The sequence below is a fragment of the Manis pentadactyla genome, chromosome 6 (genome assembly GCF_030020395.1).
Source record: "Manis pentadactyla isolate mManPen7 chromosome 6, mManPen7.hap1, whole genome shotgun sequence".
In the NCBI taxonomy this organism is placed as follows: Eukaryota; Metazoa; Chordata; class Mammalia; order Pholidota; family Manidae; genus Manis; species Manis pentadactyla.
Window position 1 is genome coordinate 57,642,172 of NC_080024.1, and position 13,632 is coordinate 57,655,803.

General features: G+C 40.7%; 1 protein-coding gene across 50 annotated transcripts in view; it reads left to right on the plus strand.

Annotated features, from left to right (window-relative positions):
* TTN (titin) overlaps positions 1–13,632 on the plus strand; it is a 263,454-nt gene that overhangs the window by 231,089 nt on the left and 18,733 nt on the right. For all 50 annotated transcript variants that reach the window (XM_057503886.1, XM_057503834.1, XM_057503857.1 and 47 more), the window contains 18 exons: positions 533–829; positions 929–1,516; positions 1,611–1,913; positions 2,032–2,328; positions 3,688–3,975; positions 4,091–4,390; positions 4,634–4,936; positions 5,035–5,340; positions 5,452–7,218; positions 7,539–7,832; positions 8,526–8,813; positions 8,929–9,228; positions 9,332–11,398; positions 11,496–11,798; positions 11,908–12,213; positions 12,307–12,597; positions 12,685–12,981; positions 13,108–13,413. In XM_057503886.1, the coding sequence (XP_057359869.1) occupies positions 533–829; positions 929–1,516; positions 1,611–1,913; positions 2,032–2,328; positions 3,688–3,975; positions 4,091–4,390; positions 4,634–4,936; positions 5,035–5,340; positions 5,452–7,218; positions 7,539–7,832; positions 8,526–8,813; positions 8,929–9,228; positions 9,332–11,398; positions 11,496–11,798; positions 11,908–12,213; positions 12,307–12,597; positions 12,685–12,981; positions 13,108–13,413 (8,901 nt within the window). The remainder of the gene's footprint in view (positions 1–532; positions 830–928; positions 1,517–1,610; positions 1,914–2,031; positions 2,329–3,687; positions 3,976–4,090; positions 4,391–4,633; positions 4,937–5,034; positions 5,341–5,451; positions 7,219–7,538; positions 7,833–8,525; positions 8,814–8,928; positions 9,229–9,331; positions 11,399–11,495; positions 11,799–11,907; positions 12,214–12,306; positions 12,598–12,684; positions 12,982–13,107; positions 13,414–13,632) is intronic.

The following is a 13,632-nucleotide window of genomic DNA, read 5'->3' on the forward strand; positions in this document are numbered from 1 at the left end:
TTTTCCTAGGACAGTAAGAATCATTCTAATTAGTATCATTTGATTTTAAATGTTTTTGATTCACACCCCAAACACTACATACTATAACACAAAATGAAATCGATAATTGAGAAAGTTATTGTTGATTGCTTTTAAATGTAGAAATTGCCATAGCTGAAATTGGAAAATATATATTGAATTTATAACTAAATTTGAGTGAACATACATAGTGTCTGTGCAGAAACTGTATGATGAAGTTTCTTACACGATTGTTCATCTCATCCTCATTTTTATACCCAAGACATATTTGGAATAAGTTTTATCATTTAATCTGGTCATTTGGCATTCAATTTGAATTTGAACACTACATTAAGCTATGACACATAATGACAAAGCCTGGGGAAGTTTTAATAAAGCCTTAGCTCAGAAGCCAAATTAGTCAAATACAAAGAAAGACCTTCACTTAAATTTTTCTTTTGACAATGCAGCAAAAACATACTTAGAAAAAAAATGTTGTAATAATCTTCCCTTTTACTTTTGTTTACTCTCTTAGAAAAACCAAGCCCACCTGAAAAACTTGGAGTAACAAGTGTATCCAAAGATAGTGTTTCCCTGACCTGGTTGAGGCCAGAACATGATGGTGGAAGCAGAATTGTACACTATGTTGTGGAAGCACTAGAAAAAGGACAGAAAAATTGGGTTAAATGTGCAGTGGTAAAGCCAACCCATCACATTGTTTCTGGTCTAAGGGAGAATTCTGAATACTTCTTCCGGGTATTTGCTGAAAATCAAGCTGGTCTTAGTGACCCAAGGGAGCTTCTACTTCCCGTTCTTGTTAAGGAGCAACTCGGTATGACTAATTTTTTGTAGAAGCAAAATTTGAAGTGATTTGCATTGATATAAGTTAGAAACTCATTTTCACCTTCATTTGCAATACTCTGTTTTTCAGAGCCACCTGAAATTGATATGAAGAATTTCCCAAGTCACACCGTATATGTGAGAGCTGGTTCAAACCTTAAAGTTGACATTCCAATTTCTGGAAAACCACTGCCCAAAGTGACCTTATCCAGAGATGGTATCCCCCTGAAAGCAACCACGAGATTTAATACTGAAATTACTGCTGAGAACCTGACCATCAATCTCAGAGAAAGCATCGCTACTGATGCTGGAAGATATGAGATCACTGCTGCCAACTCAAGTGGAACGACCAAAGCTTTCATTAACATCATTGTGCTGGACAGGCCTGGTCCCCCAACTGGCCCTGTTGTTGTTAGTGATGTAACTGAAGAAAGCGTGATTCTCAAATGGGAGCCACCTAAGTATGATGGTGGAAGTCAGGTTACCAATTACATTGTACTCAAGAGAGAGACAAATACTGCAGTCTGGGCTGAAGTGTCTGCGACAGTTGCAAGAACCGTGATTAAAGTCATGAAACTGACCACAGGAGAAGAGTACCAATTCCGCATAAAGGCAGAGAACCGCTTTGGCATCAGTGATCACATCGACTCAGCTTGTGTGACTGTCAAACTACCATACAGTATGTTGTCAAACTTTTCAAAGATCCCCAGGTTTTCATTTACATGAATGTTTTAAATGTCTGTATTAACCTGTGGGATTTCTCTCCTTTATAGCAATGCCTGGACCACCATCTACACCATGGGTCACTAATGTTACGAGAGAAAGCATCACTGTGGGCTGGCATGAACCAGTGTCCAATGGAGGCAGTGCAGTTATTGGCTATCACCTGGAAATGAAAGACAGAAACAGTATTTTATGGCAAAAAGTCAACAAACTGATCATTCGCACAACTCACTTCAAAGTCACAACAATCAGTGCTGGACTCATTTATGAATTCAGGGTGTATGCAGAAAATGCTGCTGGTGTTGGAAAACCCAGCCATCCTTCTGAACCAGTGCTAGCCATCGATGCTTGTGGTATGTATTTGTCACCAGCAAGATGGTTCTGACTACTTAAAAAATGCAGATCTTATTCCTGCAAAGCAAAATTATGTTGATGTAAGTGCCACTAATCTGCTTTCTCTTATTGCCATAGAACCTCCAAGAAATCTCCGTGTCACTGATATTTCAAAGAACTCTGTCAACCTTTCATGGCAACAACCAGCGTTCGATGGAGGAAGCAAGATTACAGGCTACATTGTTGAGAGACGAGACCTTCCAGATGGCAGATGGACCAAGGCCAGCTTCACTAATGTTATCGAGACTCAGTTCACTGTCTCTGGCTTGACTCAGAATTCTCAGTATGAGTTCCGTGTCTTTGCCAGGAATGCAGTTGGTTCCATCAGCAATCCATCCGAGGTTGTAGGCCCTGTTACATGCATCGATTCTTACGGTAAGCATTTCCAGCACTTTGAATCCCAACAGCAGTTTAACTCAGTGTTTTTTCTTCCCTTTTCTAGTCTTAACCTATAGAATAACTTTTGCAATGCACTTAGTCAGATATTTAGAAGAAATTATGAGCTAGCTGGGAGTCGGGAAAATTCCTTAATCTCTCGAGGCCTCTTGACATAACTGTAAAACATGAGATTTGGGCAACAGAGTATCTAAAGGCCTTCCCAACTTCTTTTGTGATTCTTTGACTGTATAAGTTGGTGCTTTTACTCTTCTGTTTTAAACTATCAAAGTCAATAATTAAAAGCATGGTTGAGAGCCCAGATAATATTCCTCTTAAATAAGTGAAAGACTAAACAGAGATGTTAATGGTGGTAGTATTAGCAGCAGCTAACATTTACTGGGTACTTTCCATGAATTCTCTCCCTGAGTTCTAGCTGCTCTAAGATTAGCCCATTTTTACAGAAGAGAAACTGAAGTTTATAGTGCTTCTGTAACTTCCCCAACATCAAGCAGCTCACTAGGGATAGAGCAGGGATTCAGACAGACTCCAGAACTCTCTCTATGCTGCTGTCAATCCAAAATACACATACTTGCCATTCTTGAAAATAAGTGGCACATTCAACTCAACAGTGGCTTAAAAATCAAAATTTCATGAGCATTAGGTACCCTGTGACACTTTTTCTAAAAGTTCCCCATTTTCAAGGAGGAGTCTCTATGATATCTGAACAAAAGTATCTACTCCCATCCTCATGCTGAGAATCCCAGGGCCCTTCTTTATGAATCAGGCCTTGTGGACTGAATCAGTATTTGTGAGACTGTGAATCAAGTGAAATTTAGTTCTCGTTCTGAAAAGTCCTGAACAGTCTGGCAGAAAATCTATCCAGTGAAGAAGTATAGAGCTCTGCAAGTAGAGAATTCAGACTTCAAGGGTCTGATGATGTGAACTGCCCACATGTGGATAAAAGTGAACTGGAAAGGAAAAAATTAAAATAGAGGAAGAGGAAGGAGAATCTAGAATAAAAGAAAATGTATACTGCAGCTTCTTCAATGATGTTCTCACTACCATGTCCCATTTCATCGCTGGAATAGAATACCTTAACCAGACTTTAAAATACATTTCAAAGGCGTTTAAGTCCCTGTGCAGTTAGTTCAGCATCACTGGGATACAGAGCTTGCTCCCAATCTTTCTTCCCCATTTGGGATAAAACAATGGCTTATAAATTTCAATGTTTAAAATAATAAATATATAGGATTACAACTACTGTGTGTATGTGTATAATTTAATAAAGGCCAGTGACTTTACTTTGAAGTGGTTGCATTTTTTTCAGCCTTGTGATCTTTTAAATATTTCTTGCAGGTGGTCCTGTAATTGATTTGCCTCTAGAATACACAGAAGTTGTCAAATACAGAGCAGGTACATCTGTGAAGCTCAGAGCTGGCATTTCTGGCAAACCTGAGCCTACAATAGAGTGGTATAAAGATGATAAAGAGTTACAAACCAATGCACTAGTATGTGTTGAAAATACTACTGACCTGGCATCTATACTCATCAAAGATGCAAATCGCCTAAATACTGGAAGATATGAATTAAAACTAAGGAATGCCATGGGCTCAGCCTCAGCCACCATCAGAGTCCAGATCCTTGGTAGGTGCTAAACACAGGCCAACAACGTATTTTGTTTGCCTAAAAGCTGGGAATTTTTAATTAGCAGGCTTTTTAAAAGTGCTAACAATATATTGTTTTGTTCTTTCATTGACAGACAAACCAGGACCTCCAGGTGGGCCAATTGAATTTAAGACTGTCACTGCTGAAAAGATAACTCTTCTCTGGCGGCCTCCAGTGGATGATGGCGGTGCAAAAATCACTCATTACATTGTGGAAAAACGTGAGACAAGCCGTGTTGTGTGGTCTATGGTATCTGAAAATTTGGAAGAGTGCATCATTACAACCACTAAAATTATCAAAGGAAATGAATACATCTTCCGGGTTCGAGCCGTGAACAAATATGGAATTGGAGATCCACTGGAATCTGATCCAGTGGTGGCAAAGAATGCATTTGGTGAGATATGATTCATCCAAAGACTGCAAACACTTGAAATTTTTTTAAATAAACATAAACTATTCTGTTAACTTACAATAATTTTGATTCTCTTTTGTCTTACATTTCTTAAATCATCCTTTTCATAAGGTAGAAAGTACAGTAAATGAAGCCAATATTCTTGGACAGGACTTGTAGACTGAAAGGTAGAATTTATCAGTTATGTTGATCCTTTGAACTCATTTTCCTTTCCTTTCTAAATAGTTACTCCTGGGCCTCCAAGCATACCTGAAGTGACAAAGATTACCAGAAATTCAATGACTGTTGTGTGGAGCAGGCCAGTTGCAGATGGTGGCAGTGAAATAAGTGGCTATTTCCTTGAGAAACGAGACAAGAAGAGCCTAGGATGGTTTAAAGTCCTAAAGGAGACTATCCGTGATACCAGAGAGAAAGTGACAGGACTCACAGAATATAGTGACTATCAATACCGAGTTTGTGCTGTAAATGCTGCTGGACAGGGTCCATTTTCTGAACCATCTGACTTCTACAAAGCTGCTGACCCTGTTGGTAAGTGCTCATAATGAAGCGCGTTCACTTGTATCTTCTTTCATGTCACTAAATCGCACCTGACTGTGTAATCACTGTACTGTGAATGATCATTCCAGATCCTCCAGGCCCACCAGCTAAGATAAGAATCGCAGATTCAACTAAATCATCCATCACTCTTGGCTGGAGTAAACCTGTCTATGATGGGGGCAGTGCTGTTACTGGATATGTTGTCTCAATGAGACAAGGAGAGGAAGAGGAATGGACCATTGTTTCTACCAAAGGAGAGGTTAGAACTACGGAATATGTGGTATCTAACCTGAAACCTGGAGTAAATTACTACTTCCAGGTATCTGCTCTAAACTGTGCTGGACAAGGAGAACCTATAGAAATGACTGAACCTGTACAAGCTAAAGATATACTTGGTATGTGCCCACTGGTATGACTGTGTGTGCATGTATTTATTAAAGTACTTCTAGAAAATCACTCATTTTCTTGCTTAAAATTGATTGTGTATGTCCATTTTATGCCTACAGAAGAACCAGAGATCGACCTAGATGTGGCTCTCAGAACCTCCATTATAGCAAAGGCTGGTGAAGATGTGCAAGTGTGGATTCCCTTCAAAGGCAGACCTCCACCTACTGTCACATGGAGAAAAGATGAGAGGAATCTTGGCAGTGATGCCAGATACAACATTCAAAACACTGATTCATCTTCATTACTCATTATTCCTCAAGTTACTCGCAACGACACAGGAAAATATATTCTCACAATAGAAAATGGAGTTGGTCAACCAAAGTCTTCAACTGTGAGTGTGAAAGTACTTGATACACCAGCTGCCTGCCAGAAACTACAACTTAAACATGTTTCTCGAGGCACAGTCACTTTGTTCTGGGATCCTCCTCTCATTGATGGAGGATCTCCCATAATTAATTATGTCATTGAAAAGAGAGATGCCACAAAGAGAACATGGTCTTCAGTGTCACACAAATGTTCCAGTACAACCTTTAAGGTAATGGATTTGTCAGAGAAAACTCCATTCTTCTTCAGAGTTCTTGCAGAAAATGAAATTGGAATCGGGGAGCCCTGTGAAAGCACAGAGCCAGTGAAAGCTGCTGAAGTACCAGCTCCTATACGTGACCTCTCAGTCAAAGATTCAACGAACACTTCTGTTACCCTGCACTGGACCAAGCCCGACTTTGATGGTGGTAGCGTCATCACAGACTATGTTGTGGAAAGGAAAGGTAAAGGCGAACAAACCTGGTCACATGCTGGCCTAAGTAAGACGTGTGAAATTGAGGTCAGCCAACTCAAGGAACAGTCAGTCCTGGAATTCAGAGTGTCTGCCAAAAATGAGAAAGGACTGAGTGATGCTGTGACTATTGGGCCAGTTATAGTAAAAGAACTTATAATTACACCTGAAGTTGACCTGTCCGATATCCCTGGGGCACTAGTCACTGTGAGAATTGGGCACAATGTGCACCTTGAATTACCTTATAAAGGAAAACCCAAACCATCTATCACTTGGCTGAAAGATGGTTTACCTTTGAAAGAAAGTGAATATGTTCGCTTCAGTAAAACTGAAAACAAAATTACTTTGAATATTAAGAATGTCAAGAAGGAGAATGGAGGGAAATATTCCATTATACTTGATAATGCCATCTGTAGAAACTCATTTCCCATTACAGTCATCACACTTGGCCCACCATCAAAGCCCAAAGGACCCATTCGATTTGATGAAATCAAGGCTGACAGTGTCATCATGTCATGGGATGTGCCTGAAGATGATGGAGGAGGAGAAATTACTTGTTACAGCATTGAGAAGCGGGAAGCTTCACAAACTAATTGGAAGATGGTGTGTTCAAGTGTTGCCAGGACAAGTTTCAAGGTTTCTAATCTAGTCAAAGATTCTGAATACCAGTTCAGAGTTAGGGCAGAAAACAGATATGGAGTCAGCCAGCCGCTTGTCTCAAACATTATAGTGGCAAGACACCATTTCAGGATTCCAGGTCCCCCGGGAAAGCCAGTAATATACAATGTGACTTCTGATGGCATGTCACTAACTTGGGATGCTCCAGTTTATGACGGTGGTTCAGAAGTTACTGGATTCCATGTTGAAAAGAAAGAAAGAAATAGCATCCTCTGGCAAAGAGTTAATACATCACCAATATCTGGAAGAGAATACAGAGCTACTGGACTAATAGAAGGCCTGGATTACCAGTTCCGTGTATATGCTGAAAATTCTGCCGGCCTAAGCTCACCTAGTGACCCGAGCAAATTTACCTTAGCTGTTTCTCCAGTAGGTAAGTGATGAGTATAAATTCAAATACATTTAATTCGCCAACTGAACATATTAGTAACAAATTAAAACTGCTTTTTCTTCCACGTATCACCCTCTCACATCTCACAAGATGTCAGTAGAAAGCTGACCAAGTAATGCAAGGAGGAGGATTTTAAATGAGTCTAATGAAGTGATTCAAAGTTCTAAGGACTACGATACAAAAAACTGAAATTAATGGCTAACATGAGTTTGGGGGATTTACTCACTTTATTTTTCTTCCACTGATGATTAAGAGTTGATTACAGAAATAATGATGTGTTTGATTTGCATATAACTCTTTAGACCCACCTGGCACTCCCGACTACATTGATGTCACCCGGGAAACCATCACACTGAAATGGAGCCCGCCATTGCGTGATGGGGGCAGTAAGATCGTGGCCTACAGCATCGAGAAACGGCAAGGAGATGATCGTTGGGTCAGATGCAACTTTACTGACGTCAGTGAATGTCAGTACACAGTTACAGGACTTAGTCCTGGGGATCGATATGAGTTCAGGATAATTGCAAGAAATGCTGTTGGAACTATAAGCCCACCCTCACAGTCTTCTGGCATTATTATGACAAGAGATGAAAATGGTAAGTATTTTCAACTGATTTCCAGAGTGAGTAGGAGCATTCATATTTCTAAAAATTATTTTTGGCCCCTGGTGTGTAAAATGGGAACAAGAACATCATTTCATACAGATGACCCAAGGCTATCAGTGGATGAATTAGATTTCCTACTTTTCAGATGAAGAGAAGGAAAAAATGTAACTGGCATCAGTTCTTTTTACTATGTCTGTTATTTCACTCCATTCCCATATAAATGGCAGACAAGTGAGAATGAGTTTTTAGTTTTGTAATTTCAGTCATTTATAACAAATAAAAAGAAAGATTCTGAAGATAATTGTCCATCTTTACTGAAGCTACTAAAATATAACACCCATCCAAAAGCACAGTCATCAACTTGCTTGAGTGCAGCTGATGGCCTCTTCCAGCAACTTGTTTGAATATGCAGTTGTATTAGAAAGTAAATTATCTGTGAATATTTAGTTTCTCATTTTAAAAATGGCAGTGCAAGATTAATAAAATGACAGATGTAAAGAAGATAACCTAGTAATATGTAAATGGTGAATCCCATAGTCTAAATTTGCAGCTATCGGTCCTACTTTCAAAATAGCCTTTGGTAACATAATTACCTTACAGGCTTCATGATATGGCACTAATGAAAAACATGTTTATGTCTTCATCAAGTCAAACTAATACATATTATTTCTATTTCTTGTACAGTTCCACCAACAGTAGAGTTTGGCCCTGAGTACTTTGATGGTCTCACTATTAAGTCTGGAGAGAGCCTTAGAATTAAAGCTTTGGTAGAAGGACGACCAGTACCTCGCATAACTTGGTTCAGAGATGGAGTAGAAATTGAAAAGAAGATGAATATGGAAATAACTCATGTCCTTGGATCCACCAGCCTCTTTGTTAGAGATGCTACTCGAGACCATCGTGGTATATATAGTGTGGAAGCAAAAAATGCATCTGGCTCTGCAAAGGCAGAACTTACAGTGAAAGTACAAGGTACTCTAAAATAGCTTCTTAATCCTCCAATTTTAGGGTTGGGATTAGAGACATGCCTTGTTGCATTTTAAGGGACAATGAAAAAGAAACTAACTCTGGAACCCTTTTCTTATAGACACACCAGGAAAACCAGTTGGTCCAATAAGATTCACCAGTATTACTGGCGAGAAGATGACCCTGTGGTGGGATGCTCCACTCAATGATGGCTGTGCTCCTGTGACTCACTACATCATTGAGAAACGGGAAACCAGCAGACTTGCTTGGGCACTAATTGAGGATAATTGTGAAGCCCACAGCTATACTGCCATTAAACTAATAAATGGCAATGAATACCAGTTCCGTGTTTCTGCAGTTAACAAGTTTGGTGTTGGCAGGCCACTTGATTCTGACCCAGTGGTTGCTCAAATACAATACAGTAAGTGTTCGTTTTTACTAAATGGTACTATGTCATAAGGTTAACTTCCAAACAAACATGTCTAATTGGTTTCTTGCTTGCTTGCTTGCTTTTCATTTTACAGCTATTCCTGATGTCCCTGGCACTCCAGAACCTAGTAATGTAACAGGCAATAGCATTACCCTGACGTGGGCAAGGCCAGAATCAGATGGTGGCAATGAGATTCAACAGTATATCCTTGAAAGAAGAGAAAAGAAAAGCACACGATGGGTAAAAGTGATCAGCAAACGACCTATCTCTGAGACAAGATTCAAAGTCACTGGTCTGACAGAAGGCAATGAGTATGAATTCCATGTCATGGCTGAAAATGCTGCAGGAATAGGACCTGCAAGTGGTATCTCAAGACTAATCAAATGCAGAGAGCCAGTCAGCCCACCAAGTGCTCCCACTGTGATCAAAGTGACAGATACATCAAAGACAACTGTGAGCTTACAATGGTCTAAGCCAGTGTTTGATGGAGGCATGGAAATAATTGGGTATATTATTGAGATGTGCAAAGCTGACTTAGGGGACTGGCACAAGGTGAATACAGAGGCATGCGTGAAAACAAGATACACAGTCACCGATCTAGAAGCAGGTGAAGAATACAAATTCCGGGTTAGTGCTATCAATGGTGCTGGAAAAGGAGACAGCTGTGAAGTAACTGGCACAATTAAAGCAGTCGACCGATTAACAGCTCCTGAATTAGACATCGATGCCAACTTCAAGCAAACTCATGTTGTTAGAGCTGGGGCCAGTATTCGCCTCTTCATTGCCTACCAGGGTAGACCAACTCCTACAGCAGTGTGGAGTAAACCAGACTCTAACCTTAGCATCCGTGCTGATATCCATACAACAGACTCCTTCAGCACCCTCACTGTGGAAAACTGCAACAGAAATGACGCAGGGAAATACACCCTCACTGTGGAAAACAACAGTGGTAGTAAGTCAATCACATTCACTGTAAAGGTACTAGACTCTCCAGGCCCTCCTGGCCCGATTACTTTCAAGGATGTGACCCGGGGATCTGTTACATTGATGTGGGATGCTCCTCTACTTGATGGTGGTGCCCGAATCCATCACTATGTGGTAGAGAAACGAGAAGCAAGTCGCCGTAGCTGGCAGGTTATCAGTGAAAAATGCATTCGTCAGATCCTCAAAGTCTGTGATTTGGTAGAAGGCGTTCCATACTATTTCCGTGTTTCTGCAGAAAATGAGTATGGTGTTGGCGAACCCTATGAAATGCCAGAGCCAGTGGTAGCCACAGAACAGCCTGCTCCACCTAAGAGACTTGATATTGTTGACACAAGCAAATCTTCTGTAGTCTTAGCTTGGCTTAAGCCTGACCATGATGGAGGCAGCCGGATCACTGGCTACCTGCTTGAAATGAGACAAAAGGGATCTGACTTCTGGGTTGAGGCTGGCCATACCAAACAGCTGACGTTCACAGCGGAGCGCCTTGTGGAGAACACGGAATATGAATTCCGTGTGAAGGCCAAGAATGATGCTGGCTATAGCGAACCCAGGGAAGCCTTCTCCTCTGTCATCATCAAGGAGCCACAAATTGAGCCCACTGCTGATCTCACTGGAATTACCAATCAGCTCATAACTTGCAAAGCAGGAAGCACATTTACCATTGATGTGCCAATCACTGGTCGTCCTGCCCCCAAAGTAACATGGAAGCTCGAAGAAATGAGACTTAAGGAGACAGACCGAGTGAGTATCACAACAACAAAAGACAGAACCACCCTGTCTGTAAAAGAGAGCATGAGAGGTGACTCTGGAAGATACTTCTTGACCCTGGAAAATACAGCTGGTGTTAAAACATTTACCATCACTGTTGTGGTCATTGGAAGACCAGGTCCAGTAACTGGCCCCATCGAGGTCTCATCTGTCTCAGCTGAATCATGTGTCCTGTCATGGGCTGAACCTAAAGACGATGGAGGCACTGACATTACTAATTACATAGTTGAAAAGCGTGAGTCGGGTACAACAGCTTGGCAGCTTGTCAATTCTAGTGTCAAGCGCACTCAGATTAAAGTCACTCATCTCACAAAATACATGGAATATTCTTTCCGTGTCAGTTCGGAGAACAGATTCGGTGTCAGCAAGCCTCTAGAATCAGCACCAATAGTTGCAGAGCATCCATTTGGTAAGAACAATAAAAATCATATTGGGGGGTCTTTCATTATATTTCCCCTGAATTTTATAAATTGTATATTATATTTGATACTTCTGTTTATACTTAGTTCCGCCAAGTGCTCCTACCAGACCTGAAGTCTACTATGTGTCAGCCAATGCCATGTCAATTCGCTGGGAAGAGCCCTACCATGATGGTGGCAGTAAAATCATTGGCTACTGGGTTGAGAAGAAAGAACGTAACACCATTCTCTGGGTGAAAGAAAACAAAGTGCCATGTTTAGAGTGCAACTACAAAGTGACTGGTTTAGTAGAAGGACTGGAATATCAGTTCAGAACATATGCACTCAATGCCGCAGGGGTTAGCAAAGCCAGTGAAGCCTCAAGACCTATGATGGCCCAAAACCCAGTTGGTATGTTTATCAAAATTTGATGGTACATTTATTATTATTATTTTTATTATACTGGTACCATGAGAATTCAGAGTCATATTTTTTTAACTAATTTTCGCATCTCTTCCAGATGCACCAGGAAGACCAGAGGTGACAGATGTCACAAGATCAACAGTCTCACTGATTTGGTCTGCCCCAGTATATGATGGAGGCAGCAAGGTTGTGGGCTACATCATAGAGCGCAAGCCAGTCAGTGAAGTTGGAGATGGTCGCTGGCTGAAGTGCAACTATACCATCGTATCTGATAATTTCTTCACCGTGACTGCTCTTAGTGAAGGAGACACTTATGAATTCCGTGTGTTGGCCAAGAATGCAGCAGGTGTAATCAGCAAAGGATCAGAATCTACAGGCCCCATCACTTGCCGAGATGAATATGGTAAAAAATAGACAATATTCCCTTTTAAAATAGCACAGTTTATGTGAAAATAAACTGATACATATTCATTCACCTCTATTTTGCCTATGACAGCTCCCCCGAAAGCTGAACTGGATGCCAGATTACAGGGTGATCTGGTTACCATCAGAGCAGGCTCAGATCTCGTTCTTGATGCGGCAGTTGGTGGCAAACCTGAACCCAAAATCATCTGGACCAAAGGAGACAAGGAACTAGATCTCTGCGAAAAAATATCTTTGCAGTATACTGGCAAACGAGCAACTGCTGTGATCAAGTTCTGTGACAGAAGTGACAGTGGAAAATACACTTTAACAGTGAAGAATGCCAGTGGGACCAAGACCGTGTCTGTCATCGTCAAAGTTCTTGGTAAGCCTGTCAAAGAGTCTTCTATTTTTACATTTTCAGTGTGGGCAGATGAATCTTCATCATTCCTTGTCATCACACCTGTTTCAGATTCCCCTGGCCCATGTGGAAAGCTAACTGTCAGCAGAGTAACAGAGGAAAAGTGTACTTTAGCCTGGAGCCTTCCTCAAGAAGATGGAGGAGCGGAAATAACTCACTACGTCGTGGAAAGACGTGAGACTAGCAGGCTCAACTGGGTGATTGTTGAAGGCGAATGCCCAACCCTATCCTATGTAGTTACCAGACTCATCAAGAACAATGAATATATATTCCGAGTGCGGGCTGTAAACAAATATGGCCTTGGTGTGCCTGTTGAATCAGAGCCAATTGTAGCCAGAAACTCATTCAGTGAGTATTAAAGCTTTTAACCAACTTGGTAGTTAAAATGTAATGGGATGGGGAGAGAAGAGTAGTTGTAACAATAGTGGTTTTGTTCAATGCTAATCATCCTTATTTTCATAAAAATATAAACAGCTATTCCATCACAACCTGGAATACCTGAAGAAGTTGGAGCTGGCAAAGAGCATATCATTATTCAATGGATAAAACCTGAATCTGATGGTGGCAATGAGATCAGCAACTATCTAGTAGACAAACGTGAGAAAAAGAGCTTGCGCTGGACACGTGTGAACAAAGACTATGTGGTGTACGATACCAGGCTGAAGGTGACTGGCCTGATGGAAGGCTGTGATTACCAGTTCCGGGTAACTGCAGTGAATGCTGCTGGGAACAGTGAACCCAGCGAAGCTTCCAACTTTATTTCATGCAGAGAACCATCATGTGAGTTCCAAAAATCATGCATATAATGCCCATCAAAACTATATTACAAATAATTTCCAACATGCCATTTCCAAGAACTTGCAGAATTAATGGTCTAGAAAAGCATATGCTTATTAAAGGGATCTTAATATAGCTCAGTCAAACAATATTTTAACTACTGCTTCTGTTCATAAGTTAGCAATTATATCACTAAAAACTGTATTTACAGTATTTTCCAAT